This window comes from Schistocerca cancellata, chromosome 2 (genome assembly GCF_023864275.1).
Source record: "Schistocerca cancellata isolate TAMUIC-IGC-003103 chromosome 2, iqSchCanc2.1, whole genome shotgun sequence".
NCBI classification, from domain to species: Eukaryota; Metazoa; Arthropoda; class Insecta; order Orthoptera; family Acrididae; genus Schistocerca; species Schistocerca cancellata.
In genome coordinates this window covers 734,330,970-734,351,750 of record NC_064627.1, presented here as the reverse complement: position 1 = coordinate 734,351,750, position 20,781 = coordinate 734,330,970, and the positions used below count along the sequence as shown (strand labels likewise).

Here is a 20,781-nt window from a genome sequence, read left to right as displayed (position 1 = left end):
TTCCGGTTTTCTCACAGTCCATGTTTTACTACCATGAAATACTACGGTCCAAATGTACTTTCTCATAAATCTCTTGCTCAAATTAAGACCTATATTTGATATTAGCAAACTTCTCTTGGGTAAGATTTCCCTTTCTGCCAGTGCTAGTCTGTTTTTTTATCCTCCATGCTCGATCCGGCAAGGAAGCAGAATTCCTTAACTTCATATACTTCGTGTGCACCAGTTCTGATGTTAAATTTCTCACTGTTCTCATTTCCCCTGCTTTTAACTACTTTAGTCTTTCTTCGATTTACTGTCAATCTGTATTCAGTACTAACTTAGGGATTAATAATACAGGCATTTTCCACTGACTTTGACTCATCACAGTTACGTCGTCAGGTCTATATAGTCTCTTAATATCTTCATCCGTGATCTGCCATTTATACCCTTGCGTGGTCACATAGGAAGCGTGTCCCTTACTGTTCACAGTACGTGTCACTCTGTACCCTTAAAATGAAACCCATCAAAATAATACTCTAATACATGTTTCTCTTCCTTATTTAGGTGCTCTCTTTGCATATCGTCTCTGACCCTTAGCAATGTGAGTATCATCATCTTGTGCCTGTTCTGTCGTATATAGTAAATTCCTTACAGTTGCTTTGCTGCAAAGCGTTTTAGTAATAAAACACACACAACTAACATCACGTCGTGTTTTCCACTATAACATCTTTCCTTTCTGGGATCATCCGTGTTCTTTTAGTCACAGTCATTTGATGTTTCATCACGTCGGTTTTACCGTTTGCTTTTGAAACTTTCAGTTTCCTTGCTGTGCCTTCTCCTATGTGGTTCTCCAACAATGGTTATTTGGTTCATTACATTACTTGCACTGCCACTATGCTGTCCTCTCAAAGTGCTATTACGTTATTTTTTCCCCATGGAACTCGTTTACCATACCCTCATCTTCCTGGCAGCCTTTTCGTGCTCCATCTTTACAACAGCCTTTCGTGGTTCCGTGTGTTCCTGTGGTACCTCCCTTGCCGACACTGTCAACCACTTCGCGTCAACCCATTAACTTCTAATCGAATCTTGCTACATCAGTGGAAACTCTCTGTTTGCGTAGGAAATTTCTGCTTTCCAAAACACTGGATGAGATGTCTGTTCGCTTCCTTAAAACGTCTATTCTCTAACTCATTATCGCTGTCCCTCCTATTCACATCCATACTTGCTGCTTCTTTATCGGTATATGGTAGTGACAGATTATTCCTTATTAGAGTAATATGGGCTCCTGTATCTATAAGGAAAATCAATTCTATACCGGATTATCTGCAATTGGTCGACAGTACGTCATTTTCTGCCCTGCAGATTACAAGAAGGAACTAGTTGCCGGCTGTAGCTCAACGCTTCATGTTTTCCAAATATCCTGTTTGCCTTTCGATCTGGTCACGTACTCTGGCTTGCTCTCAAAGCTGCGACATCTAGTTACTATATTAAAATATACACTTTGTGACCAAAAGTATCTGGACACCCCTAAAAACATACGTTTTTCATATCAGGTGCACTGTTCTGCCACCTACTACCTGGTACTCCACATCAGCGACCTCGCTAGTCATTAGACAATCTTGAGAGGACAGAATGGGGCACTCCACGGAACTCACGGACTTCGATCGTGGTCAAGTGATTGGGTGTCACCTGTGTCACACGTCTGTACGCGAGATTTGCACACTCCTACACGTCCCCAGTGAAACGTCCCCTTAGAACAATTTTAGAATTACTGTGCTGATAAACCTCTTACATTATTTGCTTTTCAAACAGCTGAGCAAAACTGAACGTACTCAAACATTCACTAAAGTGACACACAATATTTTTAGCGCAACGCAATCTGACTTTCAAAAATCCCTACAAAAGAATGGCCCTGACTAACATTAACCTATACCTTTCACAAATCACTTACCTCACAAAAATCTTCGTTACTCAAGCTACAGCAATACAGCGGGCGCCACTACTGCCAGCTAAATAAAAGATTCAAACTACTGAAGGCACTAACTACTGATACGCATAGTTAGCAAATGAAAGAATTTAATAGGGAACAAACAATGTATTTACCTCAATAGTGTTCAAAAGTCATAATGTATATAGCAGTTCATGATATCCAGTATTACAAATTTCAGAACTCCGCCATCACTCTCCCCACATCCACCACTGCTGGCGGCTCACCTCCAACTGAGCAACGCTACGCGCTGTTCACATCCAGCTGCCGCTGCCCAACACTACAATGGCAGACAACAATGCAAACTAGCCACAGACTGCACACAGCACAGCCAGTGATTTTCATATAGAGCGCTACGTGACGTTGCCAATAAGAAAACATAAACAGCCTACTTACACTAGTTCCACTGTTTCCGATGTGACAGTGAAGTGCAAACGTGAAGGGACACGTACACAGCAAAAGTGTACACGCCGACCTCGTCTGTTGACTGACAGAGACCGCCGGCAGTTGAAGAGTGTCGTAATGTGTAATAGGCAGACACCTATTCGGACCATCACACAGGAATTCCAAACTGCATCAGGATGCACTGCAAGTACTATGAGAGTTACGTGGGAGGTGAGAAAACTTGGATTTCATGGTCGAGCGGCTGCTCACAATCCACACATCATGCGGTAAATGCCAAACGACGCTTCACTTGGTGTAAGAAGCGTAAACATTGGACGACTGAACAGTGGAAAAACATTATGTAGAGTAACAAATCACTGTGCACAATGAGGCGATCCGATAGCAGGGTGTGGGTATGGCGAATTCCCGGTGAACGTCATCTGCCAGCATGTATAGTGCCTACAGTAAAATTGGGAAGCTGTGGTATTATTGTGTGGTCGTGTTTTTCGTGGACGTGGTTTGCACCCCTTGATATTTTGAGTGGCACTATCACAGCACAGGCCTACATTGATGTTTTAAGCATCTTCTTGCTTCCCAGTGTTGAAGAGCAAGTTGGAGATGGCGATTGCATCTTTCAACACGATCGAGCACCTGTTCATAATGCACGGCCAGTGGCGTACTGGTAACACGACAAGAACTTCCCTGCAGGGGACTGGCCTGCACAGGGTACTATAGAACACCCTTTAGATGTTTTGGAGCGCCGACATCGTGCCAGGCCTCACCGACCGACGTCCATACCTCTCTTCAGTGCAGCACTCGATTAGGTATGGGCTGCCATTCCCCAAGAAACCTTCCAGCACATGACGGAACGTATGCCGGCGAGAGTGGAAGCTGTCATCAAGTCTAAGAGGGTGGGCCAACACCATATTGAAATCCATCATTACCGGTTGAGAGCTCCACGAACTTCTAAGTCATTTTCAGCCAGGTGTCCGGATACTTTTGGTCACATAGTGTACGTACTAGGTCACTGCATTAAGCGGACTGTTAAGTGCCTACTGTGAGGAACTTAAACAGTAGCAATTTGGGAATTAAGAAGCCGATGAGGGTTTACCTAATCTTTTAATTATCAGTTCATAACCAGTTTCGTGGCACTGGAAACGAAATCATCAGGTAACATTTAAGTCACAAGAGCTAAGTAACCCGAAACATGGAACAAAACATTCGTTTTCAGACCAAACTAATAAAGAACTAAATAACGTTAGCCGGCCGTTGTGGCGGCCGTACGGTTCTACGCGCTTCAGTGTGGAACCGCGTGACCGCTACGGTCGCAGCTTCTAATCCTGCCTCGGGAATGGATGTGTGTGATGTCCTTAGGTTAGTTCGGTTTAAGTAGTTCTAAGTTGTAGGGGACTAATGACCTCAGATGTTAAGTCACATAGTGCTCAGAAACGTTAATTAAAAAATAACGTTACGTCAGCCATTCAAAAGCAACTGATGGTAGGGATCCAAGTCCAAAATGGTCAATGGACCCACAACTCCAGTCTATGCACATTCCCGGAACACGAGACGTCATCACTTACTGTGAAACTATTTGTGATTTCATAATAAAAATTTTAAATACAGCCGAAGCGGCCTCTTAATCCCCAAGACGATTTGTCACAGCTATGGTTGCCGTTTCTTCAAGGTTTTCTGAAACAGTAACAACTCGACTCTTCCACAAACATTTTTGTAACTACGCGAAGAAAGTAAGTAACCTCAGTCGTCAAATTCTCTTCCCCAGATCACCACTGATGAACTGTGATCATAGATCGATACGGCATGAAAGCCAAAAGTTTCAAGACAAACGGAAAAATTTCTTTATCTAATATTCTTCCACTGATTCTGTGCCGGTTCAGTTCTGTTTGTTTTATACTTTAATCTGTTCTCCAGGGCACTATCCTTGACTGTTTTGTTCTCACTGTTATGTCAGTGTCATTTTCCCCTTAGTGTTTCGACGATACCTTTTCATCATCGTTAAACGTAAATTAGGTCATTTGTATGATTGACAGACGTATGTACAATCAGTTTTAGGTACATTATTCACTCATTCATAGCGTTGCATTGTACCTTTCACTAGTGTAATAATGAAGAGAAAAGGTTTATTTCTCAAACTGTGTGAAGAATTACATGAACACTTTTGGAAGACAATGAAAGCAGAATTACTGCTAACCTTTTGTTAGCTCGTTAGCTGCGTACATAGTGAATGGGCGCCACCTATGTTAGATTCTCTGCCTAAGAGTAGTCCTGCTAAGTTCTCGATACGTACTCACAATGACCAGCAAGAAAGAGAATAGCTAACGACGTAGTTGGGTACTGCGCCGACTGCAGATGAAAGGAAGAACACTAAATTGTTGGAAAATGTTCGTCGCATTCGAGAGCAGTGAATATTTGCCGATGCAGAACTGCCTCGAGAAAAGGAGGGCAAAAAAAGAGAGGAAAGTGATATTAGTCAGGTAGTTGTGAATAGAGCAGCTCCGTTTGGCTGCCAACTCGCAACGACGGAAGCTCCATTTAGGGACAGCTCAATTCATAATTCAATTAAGGGCTCTCTAATAGACGGCTGGCAGCTCGGCGCAGCGCAGTTGCGCAGCGCACGTGCGCACCAGGAGCCGCGAGCCCGCAGTGTTGTCTGCCGGCGCCATTGTCCGCGGCGGGCACTCGATAATTAACGCTGTGCGCCCAGCTGGCTCCCCGTCTTCCACAAATGAATCACAATCGCCGCGTGCGCCGCTGCCGCTACCAGTCAACAGCTGGCCGCAAGCGCCGGCCGCAGTGCTGTGAGCGGAGACCTTCTGGTTACGTGCGGTGCTCAAGCACTTGTACTATGTGTTTGACGCATCCCTCGCATACTGGATGTGAGGGGTATAAGTACAGTTGATTGGATAATTGATGTCTTAATAGACTCACTTCAGTGCGTTAAGTGTTTTTTTTCTCTTCGTTTAACAATGTTCCCACAAACACATCACACAATATGAAGGGCTTATTTCGTAGTGAAGTCCATTTTTGTTCATTGTGAGATACAGAGTCCTAAAGTTAAATGAGCGCTGAAAAATCTGCAGTTGAGATACCAGAAATATTCAAGCGTATGGCTTTTTGCTAGAGATGAACCTGTCTTTCTGTTTGTTTGGATCATTAATTTCAGAAGCAGAAGTAGAGGTACCACTATTGAAATAAGCTCTTCATATGAAACCTGTTGTCTTCTGCACTGTCGTACTTGCGCCTTGGAGCAGGCTATCCGTTCAGCGCCCTCGCTTCTGCGCCTCATTACCTGAAAGTGTTGCTCAGCTAAACATTAATGGCTTAATAAATTTTGAAAACATTTATCGATGAGAAAATCAGTAGTCTAGCTAAAGACTTTAAAAATTAACTAAAAAAGTGAGTGTGAACTGCAATAAAATACTTATTTGCAATGGTAACTGATTTCGGTCGTATTGTGACCATCTTCTGATAATTTATACTGTGATGGTAGGCGGTGGCAGTGAACGAAGCAGATATTGTGCCTCAAAGCAGTCGACGTTTGTGGAACCAAGATACCTGCTCTACTTACCGTCACCATCTATCATGGTATAAATAGTCTGATGGTGGTCACATCATAATTGGGTCAACAGCTCGTGGTCGTGCGGCAGCGTTGTCGCTTCCCACGCCTGGGTTCCCGGGTTCGATTCCCGGCCGAGTCAGAATTTTCTCTGCATAGTGATGAATGGGTGTTGCGTGATGTCCTTAGGTTAGTTAGGTTTAAGTAGTTCTAAGTTCTAGGGGACTGATAACCATAGATGTTAAGTCCCATAGTGCTCAGAGCCTTTTGAACCATCATAATTGGGTTGTCTGCCTTGCGCCAGGTTTTGACTGCATAGCCCTCCATGCTTCTCTCTCTTTCTCGGACCAAACTTTCAAAAATTGTTCAAATGGCTCTGAGAACTATGAGGTCATCAGATCCCTAGAACATAGAACTACTTAAACCTAACTAACCTCAGGACATCACACACATCCATGCCCGAGGCAGGATTCGAACCTACGACCGTAGCGGTCGCGCGGTTCCAGGCTGTAGCGCCTAGAACCGCTCGGTCACTCCGGCCGGCCCAAACTTTCAATTGCCTCCAATAGAAGGCAATATCTTCTTAGATTGTGGGTTATCCAGTTCAGTTTCCTGTTCTTCACAAACCAACCGAAATTTTTTACCACTGCATATATATATATATATATATATATATATATATATATATATATATATATATATATATATATATTTTTTTTTTTTTTTTTTGCAGTCAAGACTGGTTTGAATTCACTTTCAAAATATTTTATGGCTTGCTTGTGGGTCGTAGTCTGATGTAGTAACCAACCTAAAACATCCTACTCAAAATAGCTGTAGTTATTAGCCTGACATTGAAGTGAATTCTGATGCAATTTTGTTCAGCACACTGCTCTCAGTCATCAGTAGAAATATCGGCACTTATAACCTCAACATCCAACGTGGCACGATTTCTATTTGGGTATATTAGCACCTGTTATGTGGTCTCTTCGACATGCCTGCAGAAAACGCGGAAGAGTAAAATACGGTGACTTTTTTAGCAAAAGTGTCCAGACAGGACCAACGTCCTTTCATTCTTTTCATGGACAAACACCAGAAGACACCACTGGAGAATTAATGGAGGTGTACAGGGCAGTATGTTGGCCGAAAACCACTGTTTTGGAACGGTGCCCCCAGTTCAGTGCTGTTAACGGTTAGACACACGACGCCAGCCGATCCGGGAGGCTGGGCAATCGACATTTGGACACTCGAGCTGTCGCCCTACAGTTCGGATCTTTCCCACGGTTATCACTTCTTCAGTCCATTAATAAAGGCCTAGAGGTGCGTACATTAGCGAGGATTTGCAGCAGGAATTTACACACGTGCATAGCAGGCCACGGTACTTTTGCCAAACGGGCATCTTCAAACTGTTGCGTCGGTGTAGATAATTCTCTCAATGCTCACGCCTCCTGCATGATCTCTGAAAGAAAAATTTATGGTCGCCGCTTATATAGTGCTAGCGATTAAAACTGCAGCAAGAGAAAGGAAGTGTAACAAATGTATGAATTTATAGTGTAGTACAAAGAATTCGTGATTAAATTTTATGGTGATATGGGGTGAAAAGAGTGTGAAATTTAGTGCATTGAGCTACCACCTACGGCGGAGGAAATGGCTGTAACCTGTCTGGGTATCTAACTGAACTGAGCTTGGATGACAGATACGGTTATGTCAATCCATATTGCTTCAACACTATGCCAGAGTGAATCAATAATCTATGCTGGCGTGTCAGTCTGTCGGAAACATACGAGCAGTTATTCTCTGTGGGTAAGAGATTTGAAAAACGTGCTGGCCAGACCAACATTTGAATATCCCTTGCAAATGTGAAACGCTGGTGTATTAATAACCAGGTTCACCGTCAGAATGTTAAATCAAAATATGCAAAGTGCATTCATTGGGTTGTACAGGTGCCGTATGTCAGTTTGTGAGACGCTGTTCCATGCCTGTTGGGCTTGGCCGGTCAATAGAGGGACAGCTGACGCTATTTGTGAATGACGCTGCAGTTGTCGTCCCATGTTCTCCCGCATGTGCTCTATCGGATACGCATACAACAGCGGTATGTGGCCGAGAGTTATCCTGTTCGCAAACACCCCCTGAAATGCTGTTGATGAATGGCAGTACAACAGGTTGAATCACTTCACTGACGTACAGTTTACAGTCAGAGTGTGTGGGGTGACCAGAAAATGCTCTAGGTGCAATACGAATTATTACCCAAGACCATAACACCACGTCTAGGTCCGGTGTGTCTAGCACGCAGACAGGTTGGTTACAACCCCTTAACTACCTTCCTTCTAATAGACACACGGACATCCTGGCACCGAGGCAGAACAACTTTTCGTCAGAAAGATCTCCACCCTGCCCTCCAGCGAGCTCTTGTTTGACGCCCCTGAAGTCGCAAATGGGGGTGGTTTGGTGTCAGTGGAACGCTTATTACACGGCGTCTGGCTCGAAGCTGTCCTTGAAGTAAAAAATTTGCAACAGTTTGTTATGTCACTACGGTGCCAACGCTACTCGAATTGCTGCAACAGATGAAGTACAATGCGCGAGAGCCCAACTCCAAGAACGATGGTCTTCTCTCTCGGTAGCCTGGTCTTCTTGCAGCCGTATAGTCTGATGACCACCGCTGCCAACAACCGTGTACGGTGGCCACGCAGAAGGACGATCAAGGTATCCGTAGCCCTACTATACAACTCATACTAAGAGAGGTGTTGATAATGGCGTCTTCGTGGCCTTAGAAGCCTTCTTTACTAATATCAACTCACCAGGTCCAGTCTCAAATGTAGCTTACTCTCACGATTGTTACAGTGTGTATTTCAAGTAAATCAATTTGCAGCCTCATTGTGGCGCTACTAGCGCCACTTTAATGGTACTGGCGCGAAATTTGAAAAGACATAATCTTTCCGATGTAGAAACATGACCGCTAGTTTTCGTTTACATCGTACAATTCCTTCTTGGGGATGCGATTTTTTTTTTCCGTCAGTGTATTTCAACCATCAGTAGTGGCGTATCGGAAGGCATACAGGTTTTTTCTAATTTTTTAAGAAGTTATTGATCTAACTATGAAAGCCACGTTAGGAAATGAAAATGTCGTAATGCATACTTCCTGTAAATCAAACAACGAGAAGTATGGTTTCGAATGAAGACCTCTTACGGGATCGCTAGACGAGGTATTACAGTGGTAGTGAGGTGGCTAGTTTCATGTTCCCTAGGTCATTTTAGACGATTTATCATAATGGTGTGAAACGAGACGTTTTGCATTCACACCGTAAATTAATTTTCGAATATCGTTACAAACGTAAAATTTATAAGGCTTCTTTCAAATAATGATATGAATTGGTCATGGAGGAGACACTGGACCCTGGATTCGCAATCGGAAGGACGATGGTTCAAGTACCACATCCGGGCATGCGGGTTATGGTTCCCAGTGATATCTCTAAATTTCACAAGGATAATGTGGGGATGGTTCATCTGAATATCGCAAGGCCGAGTTCCTGCCCAATCCTTCTTTACACCTAGTCTGTATTCCATCTGTATTTACCTAGTCGTCGATTGTTTGTTATGTCGTAGTTTTCTTTCTTATTTTGGAATTGCGTCATCAATCTCCGTAGGAATTTTCATCACCAGAATGCATTCCATACCCGTACCGTTACCTGAGGTTATGAATGACTCCGAGGAATATATACACACGACTGAATGCAGCTCATTAACTATCTGTGTGATGATGATGATGTTTGGTTTGTGGGTCGCTCAACTGCGTGGTTATCAGCGCCCGTACAATTACCCAATCTTTGCTCAGTCCAATTTCGCCACTGTCCTGGATGATGATGAAACGATGAGGACAACACAAACACCCAGTCATCTCGAGGCAGGCGAAAATCCCTGACCCCGCCGGGAATCGAACCCGGGACCCCGTGCTCGGGAAGCGAGAACGCTACCGCGAGACCACGAGCGGCGGACATTAACTATCATCTGAGGCATTGGGTGGAATATACAGTATAGCTCCTATACTTCCTTCCTTTTCCACGAAAAACCGACTCGACTGAAATTCCTCTTTCTTCGGTCGTGTTAATATTTATTATACCGATAACAACATGTTGCCAAAAATTTGCCGCCGTACGTTTACAGCAGGATCGACGGAACTGAAGAACATTGCTCAATATTGGCTAATGTTCGCGAAAGTAAATACGGAATATTTAAGTACTTCCGACTGTCCAGAATAAAAATGACATACTATTTTCAATTGCACTTATTATTCATCATACCACATGTAAGCTGTCAAATTCATGCTTGCATTCTTTTTGACACACTTACTACGTCAAACTGTGCCTGTAGCTAAAACTTAAGGTTAGTTGCATGTTACTAACATCCATGTGTTCATGGTTATGTGACAGATTGTGGATGGCAACGCCAAAACGGACGTAAGCAACCGGAAGGATCCAGGAGTATTTTGCGGTGAGACGGAACAACCACAGACGTTCATTTCTGAGACCAGCTTCGTCAAGGTAGTGTTCCACGCGGACAACTTCACGGACCAGACCTACTTCAGCTTTGACTCACGTGCCGAGCAGCAGCTGGAAGTTTACCTGCGCTATGGACAGCATCCGGAACTCTACCCCAACAGGAGAGGGGAGGTCATACCCGGGTACGTAATCCCACGACTAATGGAATTGATCTGTTCCAGGTAGGTGTTGTGACAAGCATGTGTAATATTCTTACGACTTCTGTTAATGTATCCACCTTGGTGGAATACTGCAGCTACTGTGACTTCCTAGAAGATTTACCTGCAAGTTCAGTGGCACCACAGTTTTGCCAATAGTATTCATGTGAGCGTTGACATGAAACTTGTAAGCTGTATTCTCATCAGGCCTAGTTGTCGGGATGGTGCTCTATTGTTACCCCGCATGTAAGCGAACTGGAGTACTGAGTTGCACTTAAATCACCGACATCGTTCAACACAGCAAGGCGAAGGCACACTGATCCACTTTCCAGCGGATTGAGGGCTCATTTTAAATTGTGTGTAGGATGTGGATTCGAACCCAGCACCCGGCATTTATCTCGCATCGTTATTAACTGAATTATGGTGGAACGACTAATGAAGCAGTCTAGTAGCATCTGTTGTAGCAGTTCCTCCTTCCTGCTTTCCAAATTTCACAGAAGCCCTCCTCCGTTCCCTGCCGAATTAGATCACTTTGAAGGAAGTATGAGGTGGAGCAATAACATCGACAAGGTTTTGTAGTAGCTTTTGTTGATATCTGCAAAGTACTTTCAAAACAGCGCAGCTCTATAGTCAAATTAAAGTATTCCTAGAACACAAGTCCAGCAAGGTATGAAAGAAAGCTTCAGCTTCTTGCGATAACAATCACAAAAGCATTTCAGGCTGCTCGTAGCCGTTGTCGACCGACTAGTGCACTTCGTGAAAGACTTTAAAAGCACTTGGTGACGTATCATTCCTGCTGAAATGTCAACACAAGTTTATAAACTGAATGTTACAAGGCATTTGAAATACTTGTTGAAATTGTCGAAATAAAATAAGAGCTTCTGTGAGTTTTAAAAAATTGGAACCAAGAGAGGTAGAATTGTGTGGATGGGTCACATAGGATAGAACTGTCGCAATAGCAAGTTTCTGGGATTGGGTCTCGGTCTGATATGGTTTTAATCTGTCAGGGATTTTCAGAAACAAAAGTAGAGAATAAAATCTGAATTAAAGCTATTTAGGGTCAATGTATGTAGGATTACAAGACTTTTACTTGGTCGGTGATTAATCCTAGTCATTAATTTTAGAATCACATGAAGGAAAGCACACTAGATGCCACCACAAGTAGTTTCCGCCAATTTATGAATTTTTTGTTATTTTATTTAGCGCAGCATTTGTAAATAGTTTGACGTCTTACACATTTAAGTTCTGTATAGTATGCTAAAGCTCTTTGAGGTATTATCTAGACGAGAGGTGGACGGCGGAGAAAGAAAAGGGAAGAGAAAGATTTGATGTTAACGGTTGAATCTAGAATTTTTTGCCTAATCGGCGGCAAGAAGTGCAAATGTGTGTGTGGGACTGGGACTCGAACTCAGATTCTCCTGCGTATTACACAATTGCGTTAACCACTGCACCATCTGGACAGTGTTTCTCCGAAATGCACGGACGGTCTCGGCGCAATCTCCTGCTGAGCCACACTCCCACCCAGCGCCACCAACCTGCAGTCCATGTCATGTCCTCCACTATCGCTAATTTTTAGATTCCTGCCTGAGGTCGAGTGATATTGTGCATTAACAGTGAAGGTTGTACATACGTTGCCCATTCTCGCGAATGCGTAGTGTCTGTTCTTTCGGACAGGTGTTTGGGGAGGAGAGGGAGAAATTAAACGAAAGGGAGGGAACTGATGATATAAGATACATTGCAATGTTTATGGGGGAATCATCCGAAAGAATACACATCATGCATTCGTATAATTGATTCATTTCATGGTGAAATCATCCACAATCTTCATTGTGAACAGAGTTTCTGTTACCTTTTAACAAATTTACCAGTCTCTGAAATGAAAATTTTTGTTAGTTTTCAGTAGCTTCTACTTCAAAATATATTCCTAATTGGATTTTGATAATACTTCTGCTTAATTTGAATCCACTTATTGGTTATAGGTTTGTAGTGGAGTAATAATGTAACACCTTTAAATTTAAACCGAATATTTGTTCATAGGTTTATGGCCATGTTCCACCTTGGCATATGTTTCCACACCTGGAAAATCCTAAATTTTCCGGATTTAGGAAAACACTGAAGCACCTAAAAATGAATGCTCTCTTTTGCAAATGGAGTAAGAAATTATATCATTTCTTTGTTACAGGGCTGCGTAGAGGTGAATGTCTGAAAAGAGACCGAAGGAACAACACATTTCCCTACTCGATAGCAATCCATTGGTAACATGAAGTGCTATTAATTGAAACATTCAGCATTTCATTTCTTAAAGTCAGTGGAATTCAATTCTAAATCTTACTTCTGTGGTAATCTAATGTTCATGACCGAAATGAATGATTGTATGTTGCCATTGTTATGGGGTGCTGTGCAAAATTTTAAAGACGGAAGTAACTTTGGCACGATGCGTCACTGTGAGGTAACATAGCACCATATAACTTGGAGCATGCATGGAAAGAACTGCAGCAGTACAGTACACGAGGTAACTAAAAGAAATAAGCGATGAGACGAGTGGAAATTACACTTTCATTCAAAGATAGTATGTACACTAACGTCAGCGTGATTCACGATGCTCCCCCCTGGACATTACGAAAGGCGAGACATGGGTGTTAGCAGTGTATGATACCACCACTGTCGGTAATGCAAGCTCTGAAACGTGCCCCCAAGCTGGCCACTTGATTGGTAAGGAGTTCTTGGAAGGTGTTCCATTCCTCCACCAGCACTGTTTACAATTGCTGGATGGACGTTGGTGCCTAAAGGCCGTACTGCAGTACGTCTCTCCAACGTATCCACAACGTCCTCGGCGGGATTCAACATGGGGGAACGGGCGAGCCAGTCAATTCGACGAATATCCTCTCGTTCCATGAGCTCCTCCACTGCGTTTTTCCATGCGGTCTCGCATTGTCATCCATAAAAATCAAATCAGCGTCAAATGCACCTCTGAAAAATGTCCGCGGAGAAGAAGTTCAGTATCATAACAATCTTCACCAGTGACGGTACGGTGATTAAAGATTTGGAGATCAGTAAGCGAATGAAATGTTAAGTCTACCCAGACTACAACACCTGGACAACGAAAAAGATCATGTTCGAGCGTGTTACTCGGTGCAGTAGATTCCCTCATATGGCGAAGGGTCTGAAGACATAATGCACAAAGGAACGTTGTTGAACACGACTGTTTCGGACTTCCAGAAGTTATGTCAGATGCGGTAATTTTATTCATCTACGTCTAACAGTAATGGCGTATACAAGATAGAAGCAAGCAGCAAACTAGTAGGTCAGTGCAAGCAGATGTCTTTTTGAGAAGCCACTGGAACATGGTGTGCTACAGTCACGACTGTAAGGATTTTTTCAGAAAATACATTCTTCAAGTAATTACTGTCATAGCGGTCTTGATCGTTTATAGCTTCGATTAGAGACAATCTGGAAACCGCCAGAGGCAACGAATATAATTTATTAAAGTAGCTATTAATGTTGGTCCGTATTTCTGTCGGAAATAGTTCGTTTTTTCGACATAATATACAGACAACACAGGACACAGTAACTTAGACTTCTTTCTGGTTTTGAAGGTATTGTAATGTACCAAGTAACGAATCTGACAGATGAAAATAACGGTACTTGCGAAGCATAGATAAAGCAACCGGATTGTAAGTAAATAAGATTATGCTTCCGAAAAAAATATGCATTTCGTACCTAGGATAGATACTCTACTTAAATTCTCCATCAGAGACATAGTTCACCACTAACATTGTCACATGCTCTTACTCTGCGAAACACTTTTTTCTCGGTACCAAAATTAAATGCAATTACATCCGGGGCAACCTACATCATACTAGAAAGCGTCAGCGGCCCGACCAAGGAGACGGCTACCGTGATGTGTAACCCTAGGTAAATGTTGTTACAGTGATGGGTGTGACAGTTCGGCCCTGTTTTAAAAGCTTAATCCACCTGTATGATTTCGTCACTATCGGCAATGAATCGGCAACCTGAACAACTCCTTGCAGAAGGAAAAACTTCAGGGGCCTCCTACCGAGACTACAGCTGTTACCGTATTATCAACTGACAGACAAATATCGTAGAACTTATTTTTTAATATCCCGAGATGGGAGGTGTTATGATTGGAGGTGTTATCCTATGCTTGCAGGTCCTACTGCGAGCGCGTGTTCCGTGACTGTCGTCTGCAGACGTGCTACGTGCAGTCTCCCGCCTACCCAGGCGTCTACCCCAGGGGGCTGCACTGCCGCTACCACCTCAACACGAGGCTACCCTTCATCAAGCTCTACATCGAGAACGAGGAGTTCAACATCGACGGCCAGCGCTGCGAGAACATCATGACCTGTCCCATGAGGCCCATCTCGTCCGGCGAGCGCAACTGCCCATACGATTACATCAAAATCTACGACGGCAAGGATGAATCGGCTCCTGTCATAGGTATTTAGCAACGCATTTATAACCTACACTTCAGTCTTCGGTAATTTAAGGCATGTGTGGACGAGGAGGTCAGGAATTTCACCTATCTGACGACTAATATAAGAGAACTGTTCAAAACGAAGTAATGTATCTAACAACATACTTGTTCAAATAAATAAAAAAAATCGATCCTTCAACCACGTGTTGCTTGCATTTCTCTTACATCCCTCTGAGTAAGAACTGTACACTAACACCTTTTCCTGTATATGAAAATCTTACGTAAATTCACAAAAGGATCTCTGACTTTTTCGTGCTAAGTAAAGAACTGACCTCCGCAAATAGTTTTCACACGAAAAATCACATTTTTGGTTAAACGATACCCATAGTTTGTAATTTCGCTTCATTATTTGTACCGTCTCAAATAACACTTCCAGAAGAGTTATATCTATCCATGAGAAGGGCGAAAAAATTTGAAAGCAGACAGCCTTGTAGATAGGGCAGTCACAACCGTGAGTATTCCTCTTGGGTACTGATAAATGGCTTCACCTGCGCTAAGACCCAAATATTCGGGTGAACATATTACTAAAACATTAAAGCTAAAAAGCTCCGAACTCGGTGCCCAACATTCTGGGTCCGTCAAAATGAAGCGCTGCCAAAAGGCAGTACGTCATTGAATAAAACACTCGGATGCATGGATTTCAAGCTAATACGGTGGATGGGATCGCTTCTCCGGTCGGTACGCAGCCACGGAACAGGGGAAGCGACTGTGAGCTGTCTCTTACTTCATTTCAAAGACCTACCCACAGTCAAAGACATATAACACACTGGGTACCTAGATTACCACCATTCCACCTATTCCTACTAAAGTCAAGAAAGTATGTGGGTCGTACCAGAACGATTAACAGAAGAGACAGGGACTTAAATATTTTCTCATATTTCTTCCGTCCTGCTGGAGGATGGAGAAAACACCATTATTCGAAATATCAAATTAATAATCTTGCCTGCAAATGTGTGACAGATTTCGGACCTAATATGTTTCATTACCTAAGAACTTTGCTTGATTAAATCGGTCACCACATACATACAAATCAAGATGTAGATATGCACTCACTTCAGTCCAGTTTACAGACCCATCTAACGTACAGTACAGAGGAACACTAAGAAACATACAGGAATTGTAAGAAACTCTCTACATTCCATGACCGTATGCTGGCTGTACAATAAACGTCGAGGAACATCACTGAAGGCTACTGATATTCCACGCCACCTAACTACACGGCGCAACAAAAGTCAAGGATAACTTATTGGGGACGCAGAAGTTTTAAATTTGCTTAGAAGTTGCCTCCAGCCTTCCTCTGTGAAGGTGCTAAAGTGTAGTGCCCTGTAACGTCACGCTCGATCTTGGCGATGCTTCAAACAGCAATGCGTCGACACGTGCGAAACAAAGGCCACAGCTCAGAAGGTCACGTGAGCTTTAAGGTGAGTTAATGATGTCACACTGATACCATGTACTTCTTTCTAACGCCACGGTGGACGTGTCACACAGTGAAACGGGCGTCAGAGCCTTTCTTACCTACGTTTTCTCCTTTCTCTGACATCTCTGCGATGGAGGTTAGAACCGAGATACCCACAGCTGAAATAACGTAGTTTTCTTATGGGTTGCCGAAGAAAAAAATTTAAACGCACCACCGCTAAGAGTCGAAAAGAAAAGGCTTCAGATGGTGATATAAAGGGCATCAATGAAACAACCCCTTTCCCTCGGGCGGTGATTCCCACACATTTTGGGGGTCGAAAACGGCAGATCGCAATGTGATGTGCAACGGGAAGACGTTATGATATCCTTGAACACTGCTGACACCTTTGGACGTTCCAACGCCTCTAGAACACTGTGCTGCTGCATCCCCATTGAACGTGATCCCACCATAATGGAGTACAGCGCAACCGCAATTTTGATCTCGGGTACGTCATGGTACCACTTAAAAGCGTACAAAAACATTCGACGAAGTCTGAACCCGATCCGAAGCAACAAATGTGTGGGGCGGCATGTTAAGTATGAAGTTGTTGTTGGTTCTATAGTATTGTTTTTCACCGTCTTCCTCACTCGAGCCTGGCAACTAGTTTGTGGTCAGCCAGAAAGTGATGGGGAACATACTGCACGGCCACATTTTGGTCTAACCGACTGAAAGAAATGTTTCTATTCTCATTCTACTTATCTGGGTTAGGACTATGCCTATAACTGAAGGTATAAGGTTATAGTTCAAACAAAAATTGAGTAAAGTATCTCAGGCACAACACTTTGAAAATCACAATGATCAATTGACAGTAAATCTCTGTATTCTAAACAGCACAACTAGCAGTTTAGGGGCGACTTCCAAGCTACCTACGTTCCTACCAAATTGTCCTTCGCGACAACTAATACTCGAATAACTGTTTGAAATAAATGCTCACCACGAAAGTGGAAATAATATTCACCGCTTGTCACGCAGATTTGTAATCATCACGGACGGCACACTAACAGTTATTTTAGCAAAATGTAAGCGATCCAGGACGGTGTTCAGTCCTCGCCAGTCCGCTATCAGTTTTTACCGCAAATACACTCCTGGAAATTGAAATAAGAACACCGTGAATTCATTGTCCCAGGAAGGGGAAACTTTATTGACACATTCCTGGGGTCAGATACATCACATGATCACACTGACAGAACCACAGGCACATAGACACAGGCAACAGAGCATGCACAATGTCGGCACTAGTACAGTGTATATCCACCTTTCGCAGCAATGCAGGCTGCTATTCTCCCATGGAGACGATCGTAGAGATGCTGGACGTAGTCCTGTGGAACGGCTTGCCATGCCATTTCCACCTGGCGCCCCAGTTGGACCAGCGTTCGTGCTGGACGTGCAGACCGCGTGAGACGACGCTTCATCCAGTCCCAAACATGCTCAATGGGGGACAGATCCGGAGATCTTGCTGGCCAGGGTAGTTGACTTACACCTTCTAGAGCACGTTGGGTGGCACGGGATACATGTGGACGTGCATTGTCCTGTTGGAACAGCAAGTTCCCTTGCCGGTCTAGGAATGGTAGAACGATGGGTTCGATGACGGTTTGGATGTACCGTGCACTATTCAGTGTCCCCTCGACGATCACCAGTGGTGTACGGCCAGTGTAGGAGATCGCTCCCCACACCATGATTCCGGGTGTTGGCCCTGTGTGCCTCGGTCGTATGCAGTCCTGATTGTGGCGCTCACCTGCACGGCGCCAAACACGCATACGACCATCATTGGCACCAAGGTAGAAGCGACTCTCATCGCTGAAGACGACACGTCTCCATTCGTCCCTCCATTCACGCCTGTCGCGACACCGCTGGAGGCGGGCTGCACGATGTTGGGGCGTGAGCGGAAGACGGCCTAAATGTGTACGGGACCGTAGCCCAGCTTCATGGAGACGGTTGCGAATGGTCCTCGCCGATACCCCAGGAGCAACAGTGTGCGGTCCCCTACGGCACTGCATAGGATCCTACGGTTTTGGCGTGCATCCGTGCGTCACTGCGGTCCGGTCCCAGGTCGACGGGCACGTGCACCTTCCGCCGACCACTGGCGACAACATCGATGTACTGTGGAGACCTCACGCCCCACGTGTTGAGCAATTCGGCGGTACGTCCACCCGGCCTCCCGCATGCCCACTATACGCCCTCGCTCAAAGTCCGTCAACTGCACATACGGTTCACGTCCACGCTGTCGCGGCATGCTACCAGTGTTAAAGACTGCGATGGAGCTCCGTATGCCACGGCAAACTGGCTGACACTGACGGCGGCGGTGCACAAATGCTGCGCAGCTAGCGCCATTCGACGGCCAACACCGCGGTTCCTGGTGTGTCCGCTGTGCCGTGCGTGTGATCATTGCTTGTACAGCCCTCTCGCAGTGTCCGGAGCATGTATGGTGGGTCTGACACACCGGTGTCAATGTGTTCTTTTTTCCATTTCCAGGAGTGTATATTTGTCACAGTCCGTCTCTGACGTCATCTGAGGCAGAGCGCAATCTGACGTTTAACAGACGCGGATCTTACAGTGGCTGAGTGCGAAGTGAATCTTTTCTCATGCTTCGCTTCGCTTCGCCAATTCATGGGTCTTCAGGCTTCGGTGCGTTGTAAGATGGTCGGATCACGCGTTTCCTTTTTCTCCCTGGAGTGTTGAATGTGGTCTTCTCGTTGAAATCTCCTTCACGGTTGCGTTGCTACTAGTGGGTCTTCTGGCTCATGCTGCGGCGTTCCTTTACTCCAGCAACCGGTCTGGCCACCTTGTGGTCGGGCACCAGTGCACTTGGTTGCCCAAGTTGCGACTAGGTCGTTTTCCGAAGTCCGCGTGGCCTTGTAAAAACGCTGCGCCGCTTGCCGGGATCGGTGTTGTAGCATCGATACTCCTGCTAATCTGTGGAGTTCTCCGATTCCGAAGTCTCGAGGCAGGTGAAGCGCTAAATTAAGCGCCTTGATCTGGACCGTCTGCAGCTTTGCAATTGACGAGTCGGCCGCGTTGCCCCACACCACAGCAGCGTACTCCAACACTGGCCTGATTAGTGTCAGGTAGAGAGTAATGCTACAGTGTGGGGGCAGGGTCGTCGCTGGGTTGAGTAAGGGGTATAACAAGAGCAATCTGCGAAGCACTTTACCCCTTATTTCCGTGATGTGCGCCCTACACGTCAGGCGCCGGTCCAGAGTGACACCTAGGTAGCGTCCGGTGTTCGACCATAGGATGGGGCCTCCAATGATGCTGAGTGGCAGCAGGTCATCAGGAATCGTCTTCCTTGTGAAGATCACCGCATGGCTTTTGGCTACGTTAAACTTGAGCCGCCATTTGGTGGCCCAAGCTCCAAGGACGTCGCAAGCCGATTGCAACCGGCTACGCATCAGCCTGGCGTTGATGCTTCTTCCCTAGAGTGCCGTATCGTCCGCGTAGAGCGCAACGTGCATGCCCTGCCTCTTCGGGACGTCGGTGGCGCCTTCACTCCTGCCTCTCTGGCTGTGTTTATATAAGTGCCGCGCCGGACGGACGAGGGAACAGCTGTTATTATCTGCCTTACGCACACGGCAGCAGCCTCTGAACGACCGCGTCTTTGCACACATAATCTTTAATAACAAAGTTATCAATCAATTTAGTATCTTCTTATTTTTACATGTATTAAGGTAAGTTGTTTGTAAGCAGAGAAAAAGTTTCAGCTCGCTTGAACTAAACATTTTGCCTTCTAGAATTTTTATACTGGAACTAACAGTAGATCGTTACCTCTGAACCCTACTTTTACTAGAACTTGTTTTGGATGTTATTACTTCTACGGTTCTAAAATTTGGTATAACTCTATTATTTAGTAGGTTTTATCATGAGCTATAAACAAAATTTTCTACTATTAAAATTACGGGTACTTAATCTATTACAAATGGGTATATTTTAGTGACAAATTTGGTTTTCATTAAATTCCTCAAAAACTATAAAAGGTAGCTTAGCCTGGTCTCTTAGTTATTATTTTTACGGTGCACTGAAGCATAAAACAAATTCTTACGATTCTAAATTCAATATTTAGCGCCTTCAATTTTAGTAAAAACGTGGATTGCTGCTGTAATTTTAATTCTTTTGCTTTGAAACTTGCACCACGCATTGCTTACCTCCGTAGGCACATTCTGACCAATTTGTGGCTCTAGCTTTATTATTTAGCACCATTCATTTCTTCTTAAAATTGTAT

At 44.4% G+C, this 20,781-nt stretch overlaps 1 protein-coding gene across 1 annotated transcript in view; it reads left to right on the top strand.

The window, feature by feature from the left end:
* LOC126158186 (uncharacterized) overlaps window positions 1–20,781 on the top strand; it is a 413,927-nt gene that overhangs the window by 300,218 nt on the left and 92,928 nt on the right. Inside the window, exons 3-4 of the mRNA XM_049916426.1 lie at window positions 10,349–10,599; window positions 14,786–15,072. Of these exons, the coding sequence (XP_049772383.1) occupies window positions 10,349–10,599; window positions 14,786–15,072 (538 nt within the window). The remainder of the gene's footprint in view (window positions 1–10,348; window positions 10,600–14,785; window positions 15,073–20,781) is intronic.